The sequence below is a fragment of the Malania oleifera genome, chromosome 11, assembly GCF_029873635.1.
Source record: "Malania oleifera isolate guangnan ecotype guangnan chromosome 11, ASM2987363v1, whole genome shotgun sequence".
NCBI lineage: Eukaryota > Viridiplantae > Streptophyta > Magnoliopsida > Santalales > Ximeniaceae > Malania > Malania oleifera.
Window position 1 is genome coordinate 78,282,130 of NC_080427.1, and position 18,135 is coordinate 78,300,264.

At 40.1% G+C, this 18,135-nt stretch overlaps 1 protein-coding gene across 6 annotated transcripts in view; it reads right to left on the reverse strand.

Moving 5' to 3' along the window:
- Positions 1 to 18,135, reverse strand: part of LOC131168119 (uncharacterized) — a 56,817-nt gene that overhangs the window by 19,201 nt on the left and 19,481 nt on the right. For 4 of the 6 annotated variants that reach the window (XM_058127342.1, XM_058127345.1, XM_058127343.1 and 1 more), the window contains 4 exons: positions 15,931 to 16,290; positions 14,589 to 14,767; positions 14,419 to 14,516; positions 12,973 to 13,307 (listed from right to left, as the gene is read on the reverse strand). In XM_058127342.1, coding sequence (XP_057983325.1) covers positions 12,973 to 13,307; positions 14,419 to 14,516; positions 14,589 to 14,767; positions 15,931 to 16,290 — 972 coding nt within the window. The remainder of the gene's footprint in view (positions 1 to 12,972; positions 13,308 to 14,418; positions 14,517 to 14,588; positions 14,768 to 15,930; positions 16,291 to 18,135) is intronic. The other 2 variants (XM_058127346.1, XM_058127344.1) reach the window with 1 other exon arrangement.

Below are 18,135 nucleotides of genomic sequence, written 5' to 3' on the forward strand. Positions count from 1 at the left end.
CTTCTCTGCTGAATCGCTCTCCTGTTCCTTCCCTTGATGTTTGTTTTGGTGAGTTACTTCGTGAAGAACAACGGCTTAGTACTCAAGTTACACTAGAGCAATCTCATGGTAGTTCAAGGTCTGTCCCTGTGGCTTATGCTGCTCAACGACAAGGACCGCCTGCGCATTCTAGCACCTTGCAGTGTTTTTGATGCAAGGATTTTGGGCATATTGCTGCAAATTGTTCCAAGAAATACTACTCTTATTGCTAGAAGGGTCACATTATCAAAGAGTGTCGTATCCGCCCTCAGAATCGTCAGGCCCAGGCATTTCAGACTTCTGTCATTGTACCCCCCATAGTGACTTCTGCGGCCCCTAGCTCTTCTTCAGGTGACTCCTCTGTTCTTGCACTGCCTACATACTGCACAACTGAAATGGTGCAACAGATTTTAATTTTGGCATTATCAGCAATGGGGTTCCAAGGCAACAATTCTACTAACTCTGGTACGTGTACTTGGGTGCCTCTAATCACATGACGAATAATCCCACTGCTCTGTGTCATGTTCAGCCCTACACTGGTCAATCTTCTATTTAGATTGCCAATGGCAGTTCTTTGCCAATAGCGCTACTGTCGGAGATGCCTCTTCTAAGTTCACTAATGTGTTTCTTGCTCCTCAGCTTTCCACAAATCTTATATCTGTTGGTCAATTAGTTGATAACAATTGTGTTGTTAATTTTTCTGGTGATGGTTGTGTTGTAAAGGACCAGGTAACAAGGGAGCCGATCGCGAAGGGACCTAAAGTGGGGCGCTTGTTCCCACTACTTTTTCCTGTTCCAGCACTTTCTTCAGTTTCTTATATGAAGTCTTTTGCTTGTAATAATGTTTCAGATCTTAGTATGGTGTGGCATCGTCATTTAGGCCATCCCAATACTCAGATCTTATCTCATGTATTGAACTCTGGTTTACGTGGTAATAAAGAACGTTCTTCTTTATCTCTTGAGTGTGCCTCTTGCAAACTTGGTAAAAACAAAACTCTTCCCTTCCCTTTACATGCTAGCAGAGCTTCTCAGTGTTTTGAGCTTATCCATGGTGATGTTTGGGGACCTTCTCTAGTTAGTTCACATGAAAATTTTAAATACTATGTGACTCATTGATGATCATAGCAGATTTACTTGGGTATACTTTCTTCAATTTAAATCTGAGGGTTTTCGTACTTTCACTGAGTTTTAAGCATATGTTGACAATCAATCTTCTGCTTCTATTAAGACATTACACACAGATTTTGGTGGTGAATATGTGTCTACTGAGTTTCAGGCATTTTTGGCTTTTAAAGGCATTATTCATCAACATTCATATCCTACTACTCCCCAACAAAATGGAGTCGCCGAACAAAAAAATCGTCATCTCCTAGATGTGGTCCGTACTCTCTTGCTAGAATCCTTGTTCCATCCTTGTTCTGGGTTGAGGCTCTGAAAACTGCTACTAGATTAATCATTTACCTTCTCAAGTCCGACTCATGGAATCTTCCCTATTTCCACTTATTTGCTAGCAACGTAGTTACGATAACCTCCCTACCTTTGATTGTGTATGTTTTGTTCATTTACATCCTCATGAGCGACATAAATTATCCGCTCAATTTGTTCGATCTACAATCTTGGGACACAATGTGTGTCAAAAGGGATTTGTTTGCTATGATTCTACATTACATCGTACACGCATTTCTAGGAATATTATTTTCTTTGAAAATCAACATTTCTTTCCTGTGTCCTCTGTGCCCTCTTCTTATACTATGGTTCTCCCCTCCTTTGAGCAGAAGGTATTGGATCTTCATCAAGTCATTTCTCGCTTTAAACTAGGTATTGTGTATACGAGATGCTCCCACCCACAGTCTCTTCTAGTGGCTCACTCGATATCTGATCCTACCACGCTTTAGATTCAGTCAGTTGCACCACCTCTAGAGCTTTTTGTGCGTCGCTCTCCTCGAGTATCTGTACCCTCGGATAGGTGTTGGTTTCCCTCTAATAGCTCTGGTAACTCTATTTCAGCTCTAACTGTTGCACTGTCCAATTTTGATATTCCCACATCCTACTCACACGCTGCCAAGCATGATTGTTGGCGACAAGCTATGCAAGAAGAAATTGCCGCTCTAGAGGCCAATCACACCTAAGACATTGAGCCTTGTCCTCCCACCATTGTTCCTCTGGGTTGCAAATGAGTTTTACTCAGTCAAGGTCTAATCTGATGGAAGTTTGGATCGTTACAAAGCTCACCTTGTTGCAATTGGGAATAATCAAGAATATGGTGTCAATTATGAAGAGACCTTTGCCCCTGTGGCTAAGATGACTACTGTTCATACGATCCTAGATCTTGCTACTTCTAGTGATTGGCCACTACATCAGATGGATGTCCAGAATGCTTTTCTTCACGGGGATCTTAAAGAGTGTATTTATATGAAGCCACCCTCGGGTTTGTTTCCATCTCCAACTTCACATGTGTGTAAGCTTCGTCGTTCTCTTTATGGTCTCAAACAAGCTCCAAGGGCCTGGTTTGATAAATTCCGCACCACTTTATTACAATTTTCATTGTTTCTTCGGAAATCAGACATGGGTATTGTTGTTCTTTTGGTTTATGTTGATGATATTGTGATCACTGCAACCGATTCTGCTTTACTTGGTCAGCTCAAGACTCATCTCTTAAGAGTCCTTTCACATGAAAGATCTTGGGTCTCTCATATATTTTCTTGGTCTTGAGTTGCATCGTAGTCCCTCCGGTATTTCACTCAATCAACATAAGTATGCTAGTGACTTGGTGGCTACAACTGGCCTTCAGGAGACAACTTCTATTGATACTCCCATGGAATTAAATGTCAAGCTTGGCAAAGAGGAAGGTGACTTACATGTTGATCCCAGTTTATGCCCGAAGTTGGTGGGTAGCCTTGTTTATCTCACCATTACTAGACCGGACATTTCTTTTGTTGTACAGCAAGTCAGCCAGTTTCTTCAGACTCCTTGTCATCTTCATTTGGTTGCTGTCTTTAAGATCATACGCTATGTGCAGGGCACTTCTGCCCGTGGTTTATTCTTCCTTTCCAGCAATTCTACTCGCCTTGCTGCTTATAGCGATGCTGATTGGGCTGGTTGTGCATATACATGTCTCTCCATCACTGGTTGGTGTGTGTTCTTAGGTGATGCATTGATCTCTTGGAAGAGTAAGAAGCAAAACAGAGTTTCTAAGTCATCTACAGAATCTGAATACCGGGCAATGTCTCTTGCTTGTTCTAAAATTATTTGGCTTCGAGGTTTCCTTGCTAAACTAGATTTTTCTGAGACCAATCCTACACCTATACATGTCGATAATACGAATGCTATTCAGATCACGGCCAATCCTGTCTATCAAGAGCGCATTAAGCATATTGAAGTCGATTGTCACTCTATCCGTGAAGCATTTGAAGCTCATGTTATCACTCTTCCATATATTTCCATTGAATTACAAATTGTTGATATCTTCACCAAGGCTCTCACTCATCATCGACATTGCTTCCTAAGTAGAAAAATGATGCTTGTTGATCAACCCGCATCAATTTGAGGGGGGCTGTCAACAAACAGCAAAAGCTTTGATGTTCAGACTTCTTTCCTTATTTCAGCCCACAATTATTTCCTTATTTCTCCATTCATTATTTTGTACAGTTAGCATACATTATTTTACAGATTATAGTTTACATGTATAGGGCTAGAATCATGCGGGAACTTATTTGCTTTCCATGTATAGCATTCTTGTAAAGTCTATATATAATATATAGAACTCCAGGCCAGACAATTTTTCGGCCATTCACACAATACTTTGACACTAAGTGCCCTGCTCATATACGTGAGGAGATTAGGGAGCATACATTGAAAAAAGATGTAGAGAAGGAGGAAAATGAGTTATTGCCTGACTTTGATGACATAGATCGTTATGGTGAAGATGAAGAGGATGAAGTTCAGGAAATTGACACTTGTGGCAAGAGAGTGCTTAATGGTGAAAGTGGAAGTTGAAGTCAAAGTTCATACCAATCCACCCTGAAGACACCAAAACAGAAGGGGCCTATAGACTTGTTTTTTACTCCTCATCCAAAGAAAGCGGTTCAAGCTAGGAAAGAAGGGAAGATGAAGCAAATATCAATAAATGATGCGTGCAAGAAAGAATTAAGACAAAAGGCAATGGCAAATTTTTCTAGGTGGATGTATGATGCTAAAATACCATTTAATGTTGTACGTTTGGACAGCTTTGCAATGGAACTTGAATCGATTGGGTAATATGTCCTAGAATAAAGCCGCTTAGCTATCATGATGTGAGAGTCCTTTCTTAAAGCAACAAGTTAGTCGAATGAAAGAGTTGATGAAGATCCATGAGGAATGGGCAAAATATGGATGCTCAATTATGTCTGATGGTTAGAGAGATTCGATTGCTAATAAGGACATAATAAACTTCTTAGTGAACTCTCCAAGGGGATCAGTGTTCATCAAGTCTATTGATGCTTCAAATATTGTTAAGAATGCAGATTAAATGTTAAATTATTTGATGAGATGGTGGAGGAAATTGGAGAATCAAATGTGATTCGAGTAGTAACTGATAATACTTCAAACTATGTTGCAACAGGTAAGAACTTATTTGTAAAACTACATTCTAGAGTGTACACATTGTTTATTTCAATATTTTAAAGGCTTTACTCCTTGATTTCTAAATAGGGAGATTGTTGGAAGCAAAGAGGCCACATTTATATTGGACACCGTGTGCTGCCCATTGTGTCACGAGCTAAGCTTGTTCAGGGCATTATGCTTGCCTATGACGCTTATCTCGTGCGCTTAGGATGAGTTTCCATCATGTAAATACTAGTGTAGGGTTATTTTCTGCTAGTAGAGTCTTTGTAAGTCAAATATGGCAGTATGACTCCTCGGTCACTTTGATGTTTCCTAGTACCAGGATGATAATTACATAAAAACCTCTTTAGGGGAGGGTGAGTGTTCATCAATCATTGTAAAACTCACTAGCAATTGTCAATGTGCTTAGCCTACTTGCCTCCCTCGCTAAGTACAACATGTCAACCGAGGATTTGTTAATGAATTACGTTTGCTTCAATGTTTACTGCTTGGTTGCCACGGCTTTCATGAATTGATTATTATTTCCGCTACTATCTGAATGAATGTTAATGAAAGTGCTTCGTGGATGAATGTTGGTAAACAATAGGCTGGCTAGTTAAGCAAGAGTGCTTTAGCTAGCGCCGCACGGCCCTTCACAACGGTGTGAAAAGAGGCGGACCGTGACATTTGGTATCAGAGCCAAGTCGGTGACACTTGGTGAGCCCAAGGTTGAGTTGCTACGTGAATTCGATTGCCTTTGTTGTTGGATTTGGGAAGCTTTGGTAAGTGACCATGGCACCAAACACTGCTGAGAGGATTAGCGTGCTCGAAGCACAGGTTGAAGAGACAACCAACACTATGGCCGCGGAGGTGGCCCAGATGAGAGAACTTGTTGATGAAGTGATGGGATCACAAAAACATCAAGCAGGTTTGATAGGCGACATGTCAGAGGACTTTCGCCACACAGTTGAAACTTTGCAGGCCCAGATGGCAGATCTGGATGCAAAGATGAATGTGATGGTTCTTACTATGGGGAACTCCAACACTCCAGGAGTTAGCAAGACCAAGGTGCCAGAACCCAGTACGTATAGGGGTGCCCGAGATGCCAAGGAGTTAGAGAACTTCTTGTTTGATGTGGAGCAGTACTTTCGCATTGTGAGGATGGCTTCTGAACAGACAAAGGTGGATACTGCGACCATGTACTTGGTTGGTGATGCCAAACTGTGGTGGCGTACCAAGTACAGAGAAATTGAAAATGGAAGTTGTGTAATTGATAGTTGGGCAGACTTGAGGAGAGAGCTCAAGGCCCAATTCTTTCCTAAGAACATTGAGTATAATGCAAGGAAAAAACTGAGAGATTTCAAGCATACGAATATGTGAAACAATTTTCTGCTTTAATGTTGGATATTCGGGATATTTCGGAGAAGGACAAGTTGTTCTATTTTCTAGAGGGGATGAAACCATGGGCAAGAACTGAACTTCATAGGCAAAGGGTTCAAGACTTGTCAACTGCACAAGCGGCTGCAGAACGCTTGACTAACTACGCTGGTGATGATACCGCTTCGTCCAAACAGTTTGGCGGAGAGGGAAATAGTGGAAAGTCTTTCATGAATGGCAAACCCAAGAGTAGGGGAGCCAACTCTAAATCATCAACCTCACAGGAAGCTTCGTCGTCTCAAGGGTTCAACACACCCAAGGGAAAGGGTAAACTTGAGTCTTTCTTGTGTCGAGGTCCTCATAGAGTTTTTGAGTGCCCTCATAAAGCATCACTTAATGCTTTACAGGCTTCCATTGCAGAACAGGCAGTGGAAGACGATGGGGAAGAGGATGATGCCCCAAGGGTGGGTTCAGTGCGGTTGGTGAACGCATTGGAAAAGCAGGCAAAAACACCGAAAGTTACACGAGCAAAAGGGTTAATGTTCGTGGACTTGAGGATAAATAGGAAGAGTACTCGCGCTATGGTGGATACGGGGGCTACTCATAATTTTGTTTCGCAGTTGGAAGCAGGGAGACTCAACTTATCCTTAGAGAAGGATACAAGACGCATGAAAGCAGTTAACTCTGTAGCCCAGCCTACTCTGGGAGTAGCCAAGCAAGTGGCTATAAAGCTTGGATAGTGGGAAGGTCATACGAATTTCACAGCGGTGTCATTGGATGACTATCCAGTCATTCTAGGAATGGAGTTCCTAATGGGGACGAGGGCAGTGTTGATGCCTTCGGCTGGTTCCCAGTGTTTGATGGGAGATCACTCGTGCATGGTGCAAGTCGTTGCCACGAAAGGCGACAACGGGAAGTCCCTTTCAGCCATACAACTCAATGAAGGATTGGGTAAGGGTGAGCAGACACGTCTAGCCACGATGGTGGTAGACAAAGAAGTAGGCCAAGAGCTGGAGCCTATGACCATCCAAGTGGTGTTGGATGAGTATAAGGAGGTGTTACCGGATAAGCTGCCTAAAAATTTGCCTTCACGACGGACTGTGGAGCAAGAGATCCAGTTGTTATCAGGAGTGAAACCACCTGCTAAAGGGCCATGTCGGATTGCACCTCGAGAGATAGTAGAGTTGGGGAAACAGCTTGATGAATTGGAAGCGGGATGTGTTCGCCCTTCCAAAACGCCGTTGGGAGTATCGGTGTTGTTTCAGAGGAAACATGAAGAGCATCTACGGAAGGTGTTCGACAGGCTAAGGGGAAACAATCTAAATGTAAAGGAGGAGAATTTCTCTTTCGCTCGGCGGAGCAACAAATTCCTTGGTCAAGTCGTTGAACAAGGTCGTATCCGGAGGGGTATGGAGAAGGTAAGGATGATTCAAGAACGGAAGATCCCCACGACAGTGAAGGAGTTGCGTTCCTTTCTTGGCCTTACTAAACTTTGCAGGAAGTTCGTTAAGGGGTATTCGCGGAGAATGACTCCAATGACAGGACTACTGGGGAGGTATTATTAACCGCACACGCGGGATGATGTGGTTGATTATACCAAAACTTGTCTCACTTGCCAACAAGACAAAGGGGAGCGGAAGAAGTATGGTACTTTCATGGCCGCACCAAAGTACTGTTCGGCAGAGGGGACGACACAATTGTTCCTTGTGACTATTGTGAGATATTGGGGTGTTCCCCAAGTTATTATTTGTGACCAAGATTTAATGTTCACTGACAACTTCTTAACAGAGTTTTTCAGGATATTCAGGTCACACCTTGACATCTCTTCGAGTTATCATCGACAGACAGACGAACAGATGAAGAGATTCAGAGAGCTGCTAGATGAGTACTTATGCAATTTTGTCAACGACAACCAAAAGAATGGCGTGCAACTACTTGATGTGGCTTCGTTCTGTGGCAACGCCCAAAGGCGCTCAACAACCAACAAGAGCCCTTTTGAGCTTGTTACAGGCCAGCTGCCGCTGTTACCCCACACAGTGGGCGAGCCGTACAGATGAAAGAGTCCTAGGGCGTACATCTTCACCAGTGAAGGGAGACAGAATGTAGACTTTGCCCAAGCCTATCTGGAAAAAGCTTCTAAGCAGATGAAGAAGTGGGCAGATCAGGAGAGAAGACCGCAGTTTCATGTCAGCTGCCTCAAGCCATTCAACGCCAACACCAACAACCTGAGCAGAAGTCAGTCAAACAGCGCAAAGTTGAAGACAGTGCAACCTGACAGACATGATGTTGAAGAGATCCTTGCAGACAGAAAGTTCATATCCTCAAGGAAGAAGCGGCAGAAGTTCCTAGTGAAGTGGAAGTGTCTTGATGACAAAGAAATCAGTTGGATTTCTGCGGAAGATTTGAAGCCATTCGTGGACAAAGTTGAAGTGTACCTACCGCCAAAAGTCTACGAGGACGTCGACCGCATAAGTGGGGGAGAATGTCACGAGCTAAGCTAGTTCAGGGCATTATGCTTGCCTGTGACCGCTTATCTCGTGTGCTTAGGATGGGTTTCCATCATGTAAATACTAGTGTAGGGTTATTTTCTGCTAGTAGAGTCTTTGTAAGCCAAATATGGCAATATGACTCCTCGGTCACTTTGATGTTTCCTAGTGCCAGGATGATAATTACATAAAAACCTCTTTAGGGGAGGGTGAGTGTTCATCAATCATTGTAAAACTCACTAGCAATTGTCAATGTGCTTAGCCTACTTGCCTCCCTCGCTAAGTATAACATGTCAACCGAGGATTTGTTAATGAATTACGTTTGCTTCAATGTTTACTGCTTGGTTGCCACGGCTTTCATGAATTGATTATTATTTCCACTACTATCTGAATGAATGTTAATGAAAGTGCTTCGTGGATGAATGTTGGTAAACGATAGGCTGGCTAGTTAAGCAAGAGTGCTTTAACTAGCGCCGCACGGCCCTTCACAACGGTGTGAAAAGAGGCGGACCGTGACACATTGCCTCGACTTAATATTGGAGGATATTGGGAAGATGCCTTCAATTCATATAACTTTCAAAAGGGCAATATTTTTGAATGGCTCTATTTTTAACCGTGTTGGAGTGGTGAACTTGATGAGACAGTTCACTGGAGGAAAGGAGTTACAAAGGCCTGCAGTTACAAGATTTGAAACTAACTTCATCACTCTTCGTTCAATCCACCTTCAAAAGAACAAGTTGAGGAAGATGTTTGCTTCTGAAGATTGGAATACTACTAAATGGGCAAAGGAGGCAACTAGCAAAAGCGCAGCTAGTATTGTTTTGATGCCTACCTTTTGGAGTACCATTGTTTATGCTCTTAAGTTGACAAGCCCACTTGTCCATGTACTCCATTTGGTTGATGGAGAAAAAGAAATCTGCAATGGGATACATTTATGCAAAAATGGATAGGGTTGAGGAAGAGATAGCAAAGGCTTTCGGTCAGAGAGAGGATAAATTCAAGGAGACATTTGAAATTATTGATATGAGGTGGGGATGCCAACTCCATCAACCTTTGCATGCGGTTACACGCTACTATAATCCGGAAATTTTCTATTCAAGCCCCCACATTTCGCAAGATGAAGAAATCATGGCGGGTTTGTACAAATGTATTGCAAGGTTAGTGCCAACCCTTGAAATGCAAGACAAAGTTTTACATGAGTTGGAAAATCACGCTAACGCTAGTGGCCTCTTTGGAATTGATTTGGCAGTGAGACAAATGAAGATAAAAGCATCAGGTAAAGTGGCATTTTTACTACCTCTTTCTATCTAAAATTATTTTTTCTATTTAGCGAGTAGGTATTCATTTAAAATTTATTTTATAACAGCACAATGGTGGATATCATTTGGACCATCGGCTCCAAACTTGCAAAAGTTTGCTGTGAATATCCTTAGCCTCACGTGTAGTGCTACCGGCTGCAAAAGAAATTGGAACATATTCCAACATGTAAGTCATTAGTATATCATGGATTAAAGAACATAAACTACTAGTATACTGCTTTTTAGAATCATTATTTACAATATTACTTTAAACTTTTTGCAGCTTCATAGGAAAAGGAGAAATAGGCTATCCCAGCAATGCTTGAATGATTTGGTATTTGTGAAATATAATCGAACTTTGAGGCGTCAATACAACAAGCGTGACACCATTGATCCCATCCTTCTAAAGGACATTGATGATAGTAATGAGTAGTTGATTGGTAGGATGGATGGCAATTCCAACGAGGATGATGAACTTGTGTTTGAAGATGATCTTTTGACTTGGGGTTCTGTTGCTAGAGCTCCTAGAGTAAATACCCCCGCATCACACTAGATCAAGAATAAGTGCAAATATGTCATCATCTTCTAGAGGAAGAACTTCATCTAGCAGTGCTAGGGGTGGGACTACAATGTTGGAACTTGTAGATGAGGATAAGATCCAAGTGGATAGTGCAGAGAAGACAGAAGAGGAAAAAAATGTTGGAGAAAAAAATTCTGATGATGAAGAGAAAGATGATGATACCTTCACAAACTCGCGAAGGAATATACCTCCGGCCGGTGTCATGCTAGTTCGTAGGCTCGAAGACAAAATCGCAAAGGGCTCATTTTATATGCATGGTAGCACCATGCCAAGTCGTTTTGATGTATGGTAGCCCCATGCAAATTTGGTTGGATGCTTTTATGTGCCCCATGCCAACTTGGATGGATGCTTCTTGATATGTCCATTTTCCACATTCACAAAGAAAAATCATTCTTTTTGTTTATTTTCTTAGCCCAACTACACCCATGGGCTGCATGTTTATGTAATTATGCTATTACATTTGGCTTACGATGGTCATTGATGCCTATATTTTATCACTGGGTGTTGATTTGCTTGTGTTTAAGCCAAAGTGATAGCAAAGTTACATAAATATGTCATTGCATATAATCCTTTTTCTGTGATAGGCCTACTTATTGATGCTACCATGCAATTATGCTATTGCACAAAGCTTACGATGACCATCAATGCTTATATCTTGTCACTAAGTGTTGATTTGCTTGTGTTTGAGCTAAAGTAATAACAGATTTGCATTTATATGTCATTCAATATCTTTATTTTCTTTCGTAGTCCTACTCATTAATGTACCTTTCATTTATTGGTTTTCTTGTTTTCTTTGTTAGCCCTTTACCAACCCTATTGAGTGCGTGTTTATGCAACCATGCTATTGAGTCGTGCTAAAGTCGTGCTGCTTTGAAGGGTCGAAGAAGAAGGGTTCCGGCTGGTTTTGTGCCGGCTCGAAGAGTTGCAAATGAATCCTATTGGTTTGAGTCGAACGAGGGCCAGGTCACATTCTGGCTATTTCTTTATTAATAGGATAAGAGCTTCAAAACTTTCAAGGTGTCACTCACAACATCTGGCGTATCAATGCACCTCAGTGCGCCCCTCTGCACCTTTTAAAGGTCACTTTGCCTCACCAGTGAAGAGGCACTGGCCTCGTCACCCCTCTGCACCTCATGCCTAAGCACGCCTCAAGTGTGCTTTTGACTACTATGGTAGATACCAAGGCTACCCACAACTTTCTTTCTCAAGTGAAAGCACAGAGACTCAACCGAAAGCTGGATAAGGACTTAGGATGCATGAAAGCAGTTAACTCCACGACCCAACCTACATTCGGTATACCGAGGCAAGTGATTGTGAAGCTTCATAGGGAAGGAAATGTGTACTTCACTTGGAATGGAATTCTTACAAAATACTAGAGCAGTTCCAATGCCGTCAATGGTTCCCTTTGCTTAATGGATGATCAACCATTTCATGGTTCAAGAACTTCAAGTTGTCGCAAAGAAAGGAGATAATGAGATTGAACAGCTCAAAAAGGAATTGAGAAGGGGTGAACAAATATATCTTGCCTCATTGGTGGTGGATGAAGATGTAGGACAAGATCAGCCATCCAATGTGTTAAAGGAGCATCAAGTGGTCATGTTAGATAAGCTACTAGACAACTTGCCTCCACAACAAGGTTTTGGAGCATGAGATAGAGTTGTTAGGTTTAGCCCCCTATTAAAGATCCAAATAGGATGGCGCTTCCAAGTTAGCAAAATTGTGAAAGCAACTTGATGAGTTACGGGAAGCGAGTTACATATGATCTTCCAAAGCATTGGCACCAGTGTCGCTAGAACTTTGATTTTGTAAGATCTCCCCAAGTTTCTACCTTGCAATCTCCAGAAATCTGCCATTTTTATTGGCTCCAACTGCAGTTAACAAAGCAGAGTCAGATCTAGTCCTTTTATTCCTTCATACGATAATGAGCTGCAAATGTCCATGATCCACCAAGTTTGTTGATTTGTCACTCTAATTCAGCTAGCTCTTCCTCCTCCTCTTTCTGTGATATAGACTTCATTTTCTAGAGCATTTGAGGAGAGATCAAAATTTTTTTATTCAAGTTACAGAAATCAACTCATCTCATTTCAGTTTACGATGAAAGTTGTCAGTGTTGGAGGATATTTGTAACAAAGATTACGCCATCTATGTTCATTATTCTGTCAGCATTTTCATGGACCGGTGAGAAAACAATCCAGTCAAGGGGAAGTCCAAATGCATTATAACGTCAGTTCATCCAACTAAAAGTCAATAAATATGGCTTCAGCTAATCAACTAAATAATTGAACATGTCAGTAAAATGATCTGAACTTTCATCCTCATCAGATAGGACTAAGATATAAAAATTTGCATTAGCAATTATGAAATTTTATTTTCCACTTAGTGAACCAGGGGCTAAAATTCAGAATCAGTTTTCTTAAATGTCATAGTCTGAATTGTGGTTATATTTATGACTAATGACTAAAGTATGATCTTGATTCCTGAATATAGTGGAGTTGCACAGTTGGATTCATGTTTTCCCATCACCAATTGGTAATACAAGGCTTCAAGCTTCAAGAATCCAATTAAACCATGAAAAAGAAAGAATGGATGAATGAATATCAAAAAGTATTCTTCTATACAAGATACTACTAACCTTCAGTACTGTAGACATACCAATGTGCTGGTTCAACAAATCATCATCTTGAGATTTTGTGTAGTAGGACCTGACATCCATAGCTGCTTGCACTCCACTTTCAGTTGTGTCAGATTGCAACTGTTCCAGCAGTTCACTACTAACAACTTGATGACATGCATTTCCACTGTAAATGCCAAGTTTATTCTTGTCCTCGTACACAGGGTCAGAATAATGCAATCTAGCATGTTCACACAGACTGGTTTCTCGCCCAACATCTACAATGTTGTTATGGTCTCTTAGTGATATCTCTTTGCCCCTACCATTACTTGCTTTGTTCGTTGCTGGATCTTGCACTGCACAAGACAAATCAGTCCATAAGAAATACAAAACACACACCCAATATTTAATATTCTTGGCTTCTAAAAGATGCACAAATTGCAATTCAGTTCTTGATTCCTCAAAAATATTTAGGATTGAAAACTGAAGTTCCGATATTACCATGCTTGCAACATGGGAAGATCAAGTCTTCAGATGGATGAACTTTAATCAGAGATTTAAAAGGGGGATTAGGCATATATAATTTGATAAGTATAAAGGTTACAAATTAATCATCAACCAGTCCAATATCACCAAGTAAAGCAGGCAAACACTTCGTCTTAACCAATTACTAGGACACGTAAGTTCTTAATTTTTTTCCAGAATATATTTTTTAAAAGTTCTTACTATATTAAGTTATTTTATTTGATAGGGTACAATACAGATGTAGAAAGAAGTTCATTCACTCCCAGAGACATTCCACTGCAATTCCAAATGCTTAACTAAATATTCAAAAGATTTCCCTGGGGATAAAGAGAAGCCATTCCCCCTACTCTGCTTTCCAACAGCCCATTCGCCCCTGTGCAAAAGGATGAGAGAGCTAATACCTGATTTGATTTTTCCTGGCAATGAGACTTCTTGGACCAAGTTGGTTAAATAATTTTATAAGTTAAAAAGGTTTACATACTGAATGGGCATTATGCAATTAGAACAATTTCAGCCAATATCCCCAATGTTTGACAGTTCAAAAGAGCACTCCAGCCATTCTTAATGTTTCAGAGTATACATTCCTATCACTCTGATCTTCCAGCATGAAGCGTATTTGCTCCATAGATGAACTAATATCTGGATACCATTTAATTTAGCAATATTAAAAGATTAAAATAAAAATGTCAGCAAATCAAATTTGCATCTCCACACCCCCCCCACCCCCTTCTAAAAAAACTCCCTTTTGAAGTGAACGTCAGTATGGCATGAAATATGCAGTGACAAACCAAAGTCATCCAAAACCAAAGCTCATCCAACAATTAACAGCGCAAGTTAGAAGAAAAGGATTTAAAATTTCATACCCATCATCATTTTTAATTTTAAAGACAGCATTACAAGAGAAACTTAACCAATATATCATGTCAAAGAAGTTGGCCTTACACAAATTTGAGGCAGGCAAATCACATACATCTGGGGAATTTGGTAGATCCAGACAAACAGTGTAGATGGCAAGCCAACGATTGTCCATGGGGAAGCTGCTGATGCACAAATAAGATACTATGAGCTTGAAATTTAAAATAGAAAATCATTGACAAATTATTATATGTTACCTGATTCTTCCACGAGAAAGTGGAGAACACGTGCTGTTACCAATTGACCTTCTGGATGAACTACCAAGACGTGGCGCAGTTCTTTCCAGATTATATGTGGGTGGAGTCTTAGCTTCAGGAGAAACAAAAGCACAACCCCCACCGCTACCAACTGAAGAAGAAATTTTGAGTTCTTCTGTCTGGTATTAATTGTAGCAAGTATCAAGAAGCAGAATGATCACCAGAATCAAAGAAATATATGTTAGATAATGTGGAAATATTTCCACAAGATTAGACTCAAAAAACCTCATAAAAACTACAACGAACGAACATGGATAAAATAATCAATTCATTTTTGTAGCACAATCCGTTTGGAGATTGAAGAGGTTAAGAAGTTTAAGCAGAGTCAACAGCTTAAAAAAAACTGAATTATTCTTATGGTCATTTTCAGGAACGATTCATCTTGTCCACAAACATATTCACCAATGCGTGCATCTTTACAGCAAAGCACCCTTAAGTTCAAAAATATAAAAGAAACAGGATATGATGAATATTTCAAGAGGTTTCACAACAACTTAACGGACTTATGTGAAAGAATGAACAATTACAAGGAAATAATTAAAGTTAAATCAATGCTTTTTAAAAATCCAATTCAGATCCCAGGATCTTAGGATTATACCATCCAGAAATCACAAAATGATCTGACTCCCACTAAATCATCTATTTCATAGATTTATTTCCTTACATTTCATCTCTCATGGACCAAAGCTTTGTTTCCCATTTTTTCATTTGGTTCTTTTCATCACAATCCTTCTTCCTCTCACACAATCTCTTGAACATCAATTGTTCTTTCTTCTCTACTCATTGTTGATTCAATATAACTTCTATAATAACAAATAACCAAAAAAAAAAAAAGTAAAGCCATAACTCCGTCTATGTGTATTAGTCATATGGATTCTTTTTCATCATTTAATTTTATTTTTGGTCCAAAACTTTAGGTGTGGAATTAAAAATATCATGAAGAATAGCTTCATTTTCCTTACTTCTATCCTGTTTTAGACTTTGACAATAGTTTCAAATCCTTAAAATGCTAGATTGACACCTTTTTGCAGGTTTTAAATGCTATTTTTCTAATTGGTAGAACCTTATGATCCTATAGTCCAATTTTACGATTCAGTTAAAAAAGCTTCCAAACAAATCCATGTAGGATTCCAATATTAAGAACATTGAATGGGATCTTATTGTGTATGAGACTTTTGAGTTTGAAATAGAAGAGTAATTGACTCTTTCTTAGGAATCAATCAAAGTCCTGGCAAAAAAAATTTGTTTTATTACATGTTGATGTACTTATCGCATAACATACCTCAGTTGAAGCAAGCTCAAAATTGATGGAGACAGCCTCAGGCCTTGTTAATTTGGCTTGTGCCCATCTTGGAAGCCTTGAGATGCTAAACTTAAATGCTGGAGTCTCTTGAGAACCTCTTCCTTGATAAAGCACTCTTTGATCAAACCAGCTGGAGGATTTGATCATGGATATACTACTGGAGTTAAATCTGCACTGATCATTTTCACCCTCTTCTTGAAAAATTAATTGACTTAATGCTATTGGCTTGGCCATGCAAGTTGGAGACAGTGGACCAGAATATTCCTTCATTTTCTGCAGCATCCTTAAAGATAAAGAAGCAGGAACTTTCCAAACAAAGATACATCCATCGGCACCAACCTGAATACATCAATAAATTTAATGAAATGATGAAAGGAAAAAAAATAAAAGAAAGGATCACTTATACAGATACAGCCTCACAGTTAGATCTGTTTTTCCAGATTATCAATAAGTAATCTATAATATACCCTTATTGCCTGTGAATGATAATATCATACAAATGGTCCAAAAAATGTTGATCCTATCCATGTTAAAACCCTGAGAGAATTTGCATCCAATAGAGACTTCTTTGGGAACTTCAAGGGAAGAAATGGAATGAAAAATTAAGTGTCAACTTCAGCCCACATTTATTTCCTCACATTTCAATTCATTATTTTGTTCAGTTAGCATATATTTAGTTTACATATATTTAGTTTACATGTATAGGGCTTGACAGATTATAGTTTACTTGTATAGGACTAGAATCATGCTAGATCTTATTTACTTTCCATGTATAGCATTCTTGTAAAGTCTATATAATATACAGAACTCAAGGCCAATTCATTCGGCCATTCACAAAATATTTGACAAGGCCAACCTAAGAGTACAGAGAACCTGTGTGTGCCAAGTTTATGGGCAACAATTATTCTACGTGGGCTTTTCAGTTTGAACTTTTCCTAAAGGGAAAGGATCTTTGGGGTCATATTGATGGCACGGATTGTGCACCCAATCCTGATAAATCCAAGGAGTCCACAGCTTGTCCTTCATGGGCTGTGCTTGATGCTCGAATTATGTCTTGGCTTCTTGGCTCAATTGAGCCACATATTGTCCCCAACTTGCGACCTTATCGCATCGCTCAATCCATGTGGACTTATTTAAAAACAATATATCATCAAGATAAAAGTGCTCGTTGTTTTCAGTTAGAGCATGCGATTGCCATGTTTCAACATGACAATTATTCTACGTGGGCTTTTTAGTTTGAACTTTTCCTAAAGGGAAAGGATCTTTGGGATCATATTGATGGCACGGATTGTGCACCCAATCTTGATAAATCCAAGGAGTCCACAGCTTGTCCTTCATGGGCTGTGCTTGATGCTCGAATTATGTCTTGGCTTCTTGGCTCAATTGAGCCACATATTGTCCCCAACTTTAGACCTTATCGCACCGCTCAATCCATGTGGACTTATTTAAAAGTAGTATATCATCAAGATAACAGTGCTCATCGTTTTCAGTTAGAGCATGCGATTGCCATGTTTCAACATGACAATCGTTCCATCAAAGAATATTATTCGGGGTTTCTGACTCTTTGATGAATATTCTGATATGGTTACTGCGGATGTTCCTATGGCTTCTCTTCCCATTATTCAATGTCTTCATATGACTAGTCATCGTGACCAGTTTCTTATGAAACTCCACCCCAAGTATGAATATGTTCGCTCGTCTCTGCTAAATCGCTCTCATGTTCCTTCTCTAGATGTTTGTTTTGGTGAGTTACTTCGTGAAGAACAACGGCTTAGTACTCAAGTTACTTTTGCACAATCTCATGGTAGTTCCAAGTCTGTCCCTGTGGCTTATTCTGCTCAACGATGAGGACCACCTGCGCATTCTAGCACTTTGCAATGTTTTTGCTACAAAGAATTTGGACATATCGCTGCTAATTGTTTCAAGAAATTCAGATCTTATTGCAAAAAGAAGGGTCACATTATCAAAGAATGTCGTATTCGCCCACAGAATCGTCAGGCCCAGGCATTCCAGACTTCTGTTAGTGTACCACCCACAGTGACTTTTGCGGCCCCTGCCTATTCTTCAGGTGACTTCTCTATTCCTACACCTCCCTCAGCGAATTAGTGCACACTCGAAATGGTGCAATAGATGCAAATTTTGGCATTATCCGCAATAGGGCTCCAAGGTAACAATTCTACTAAT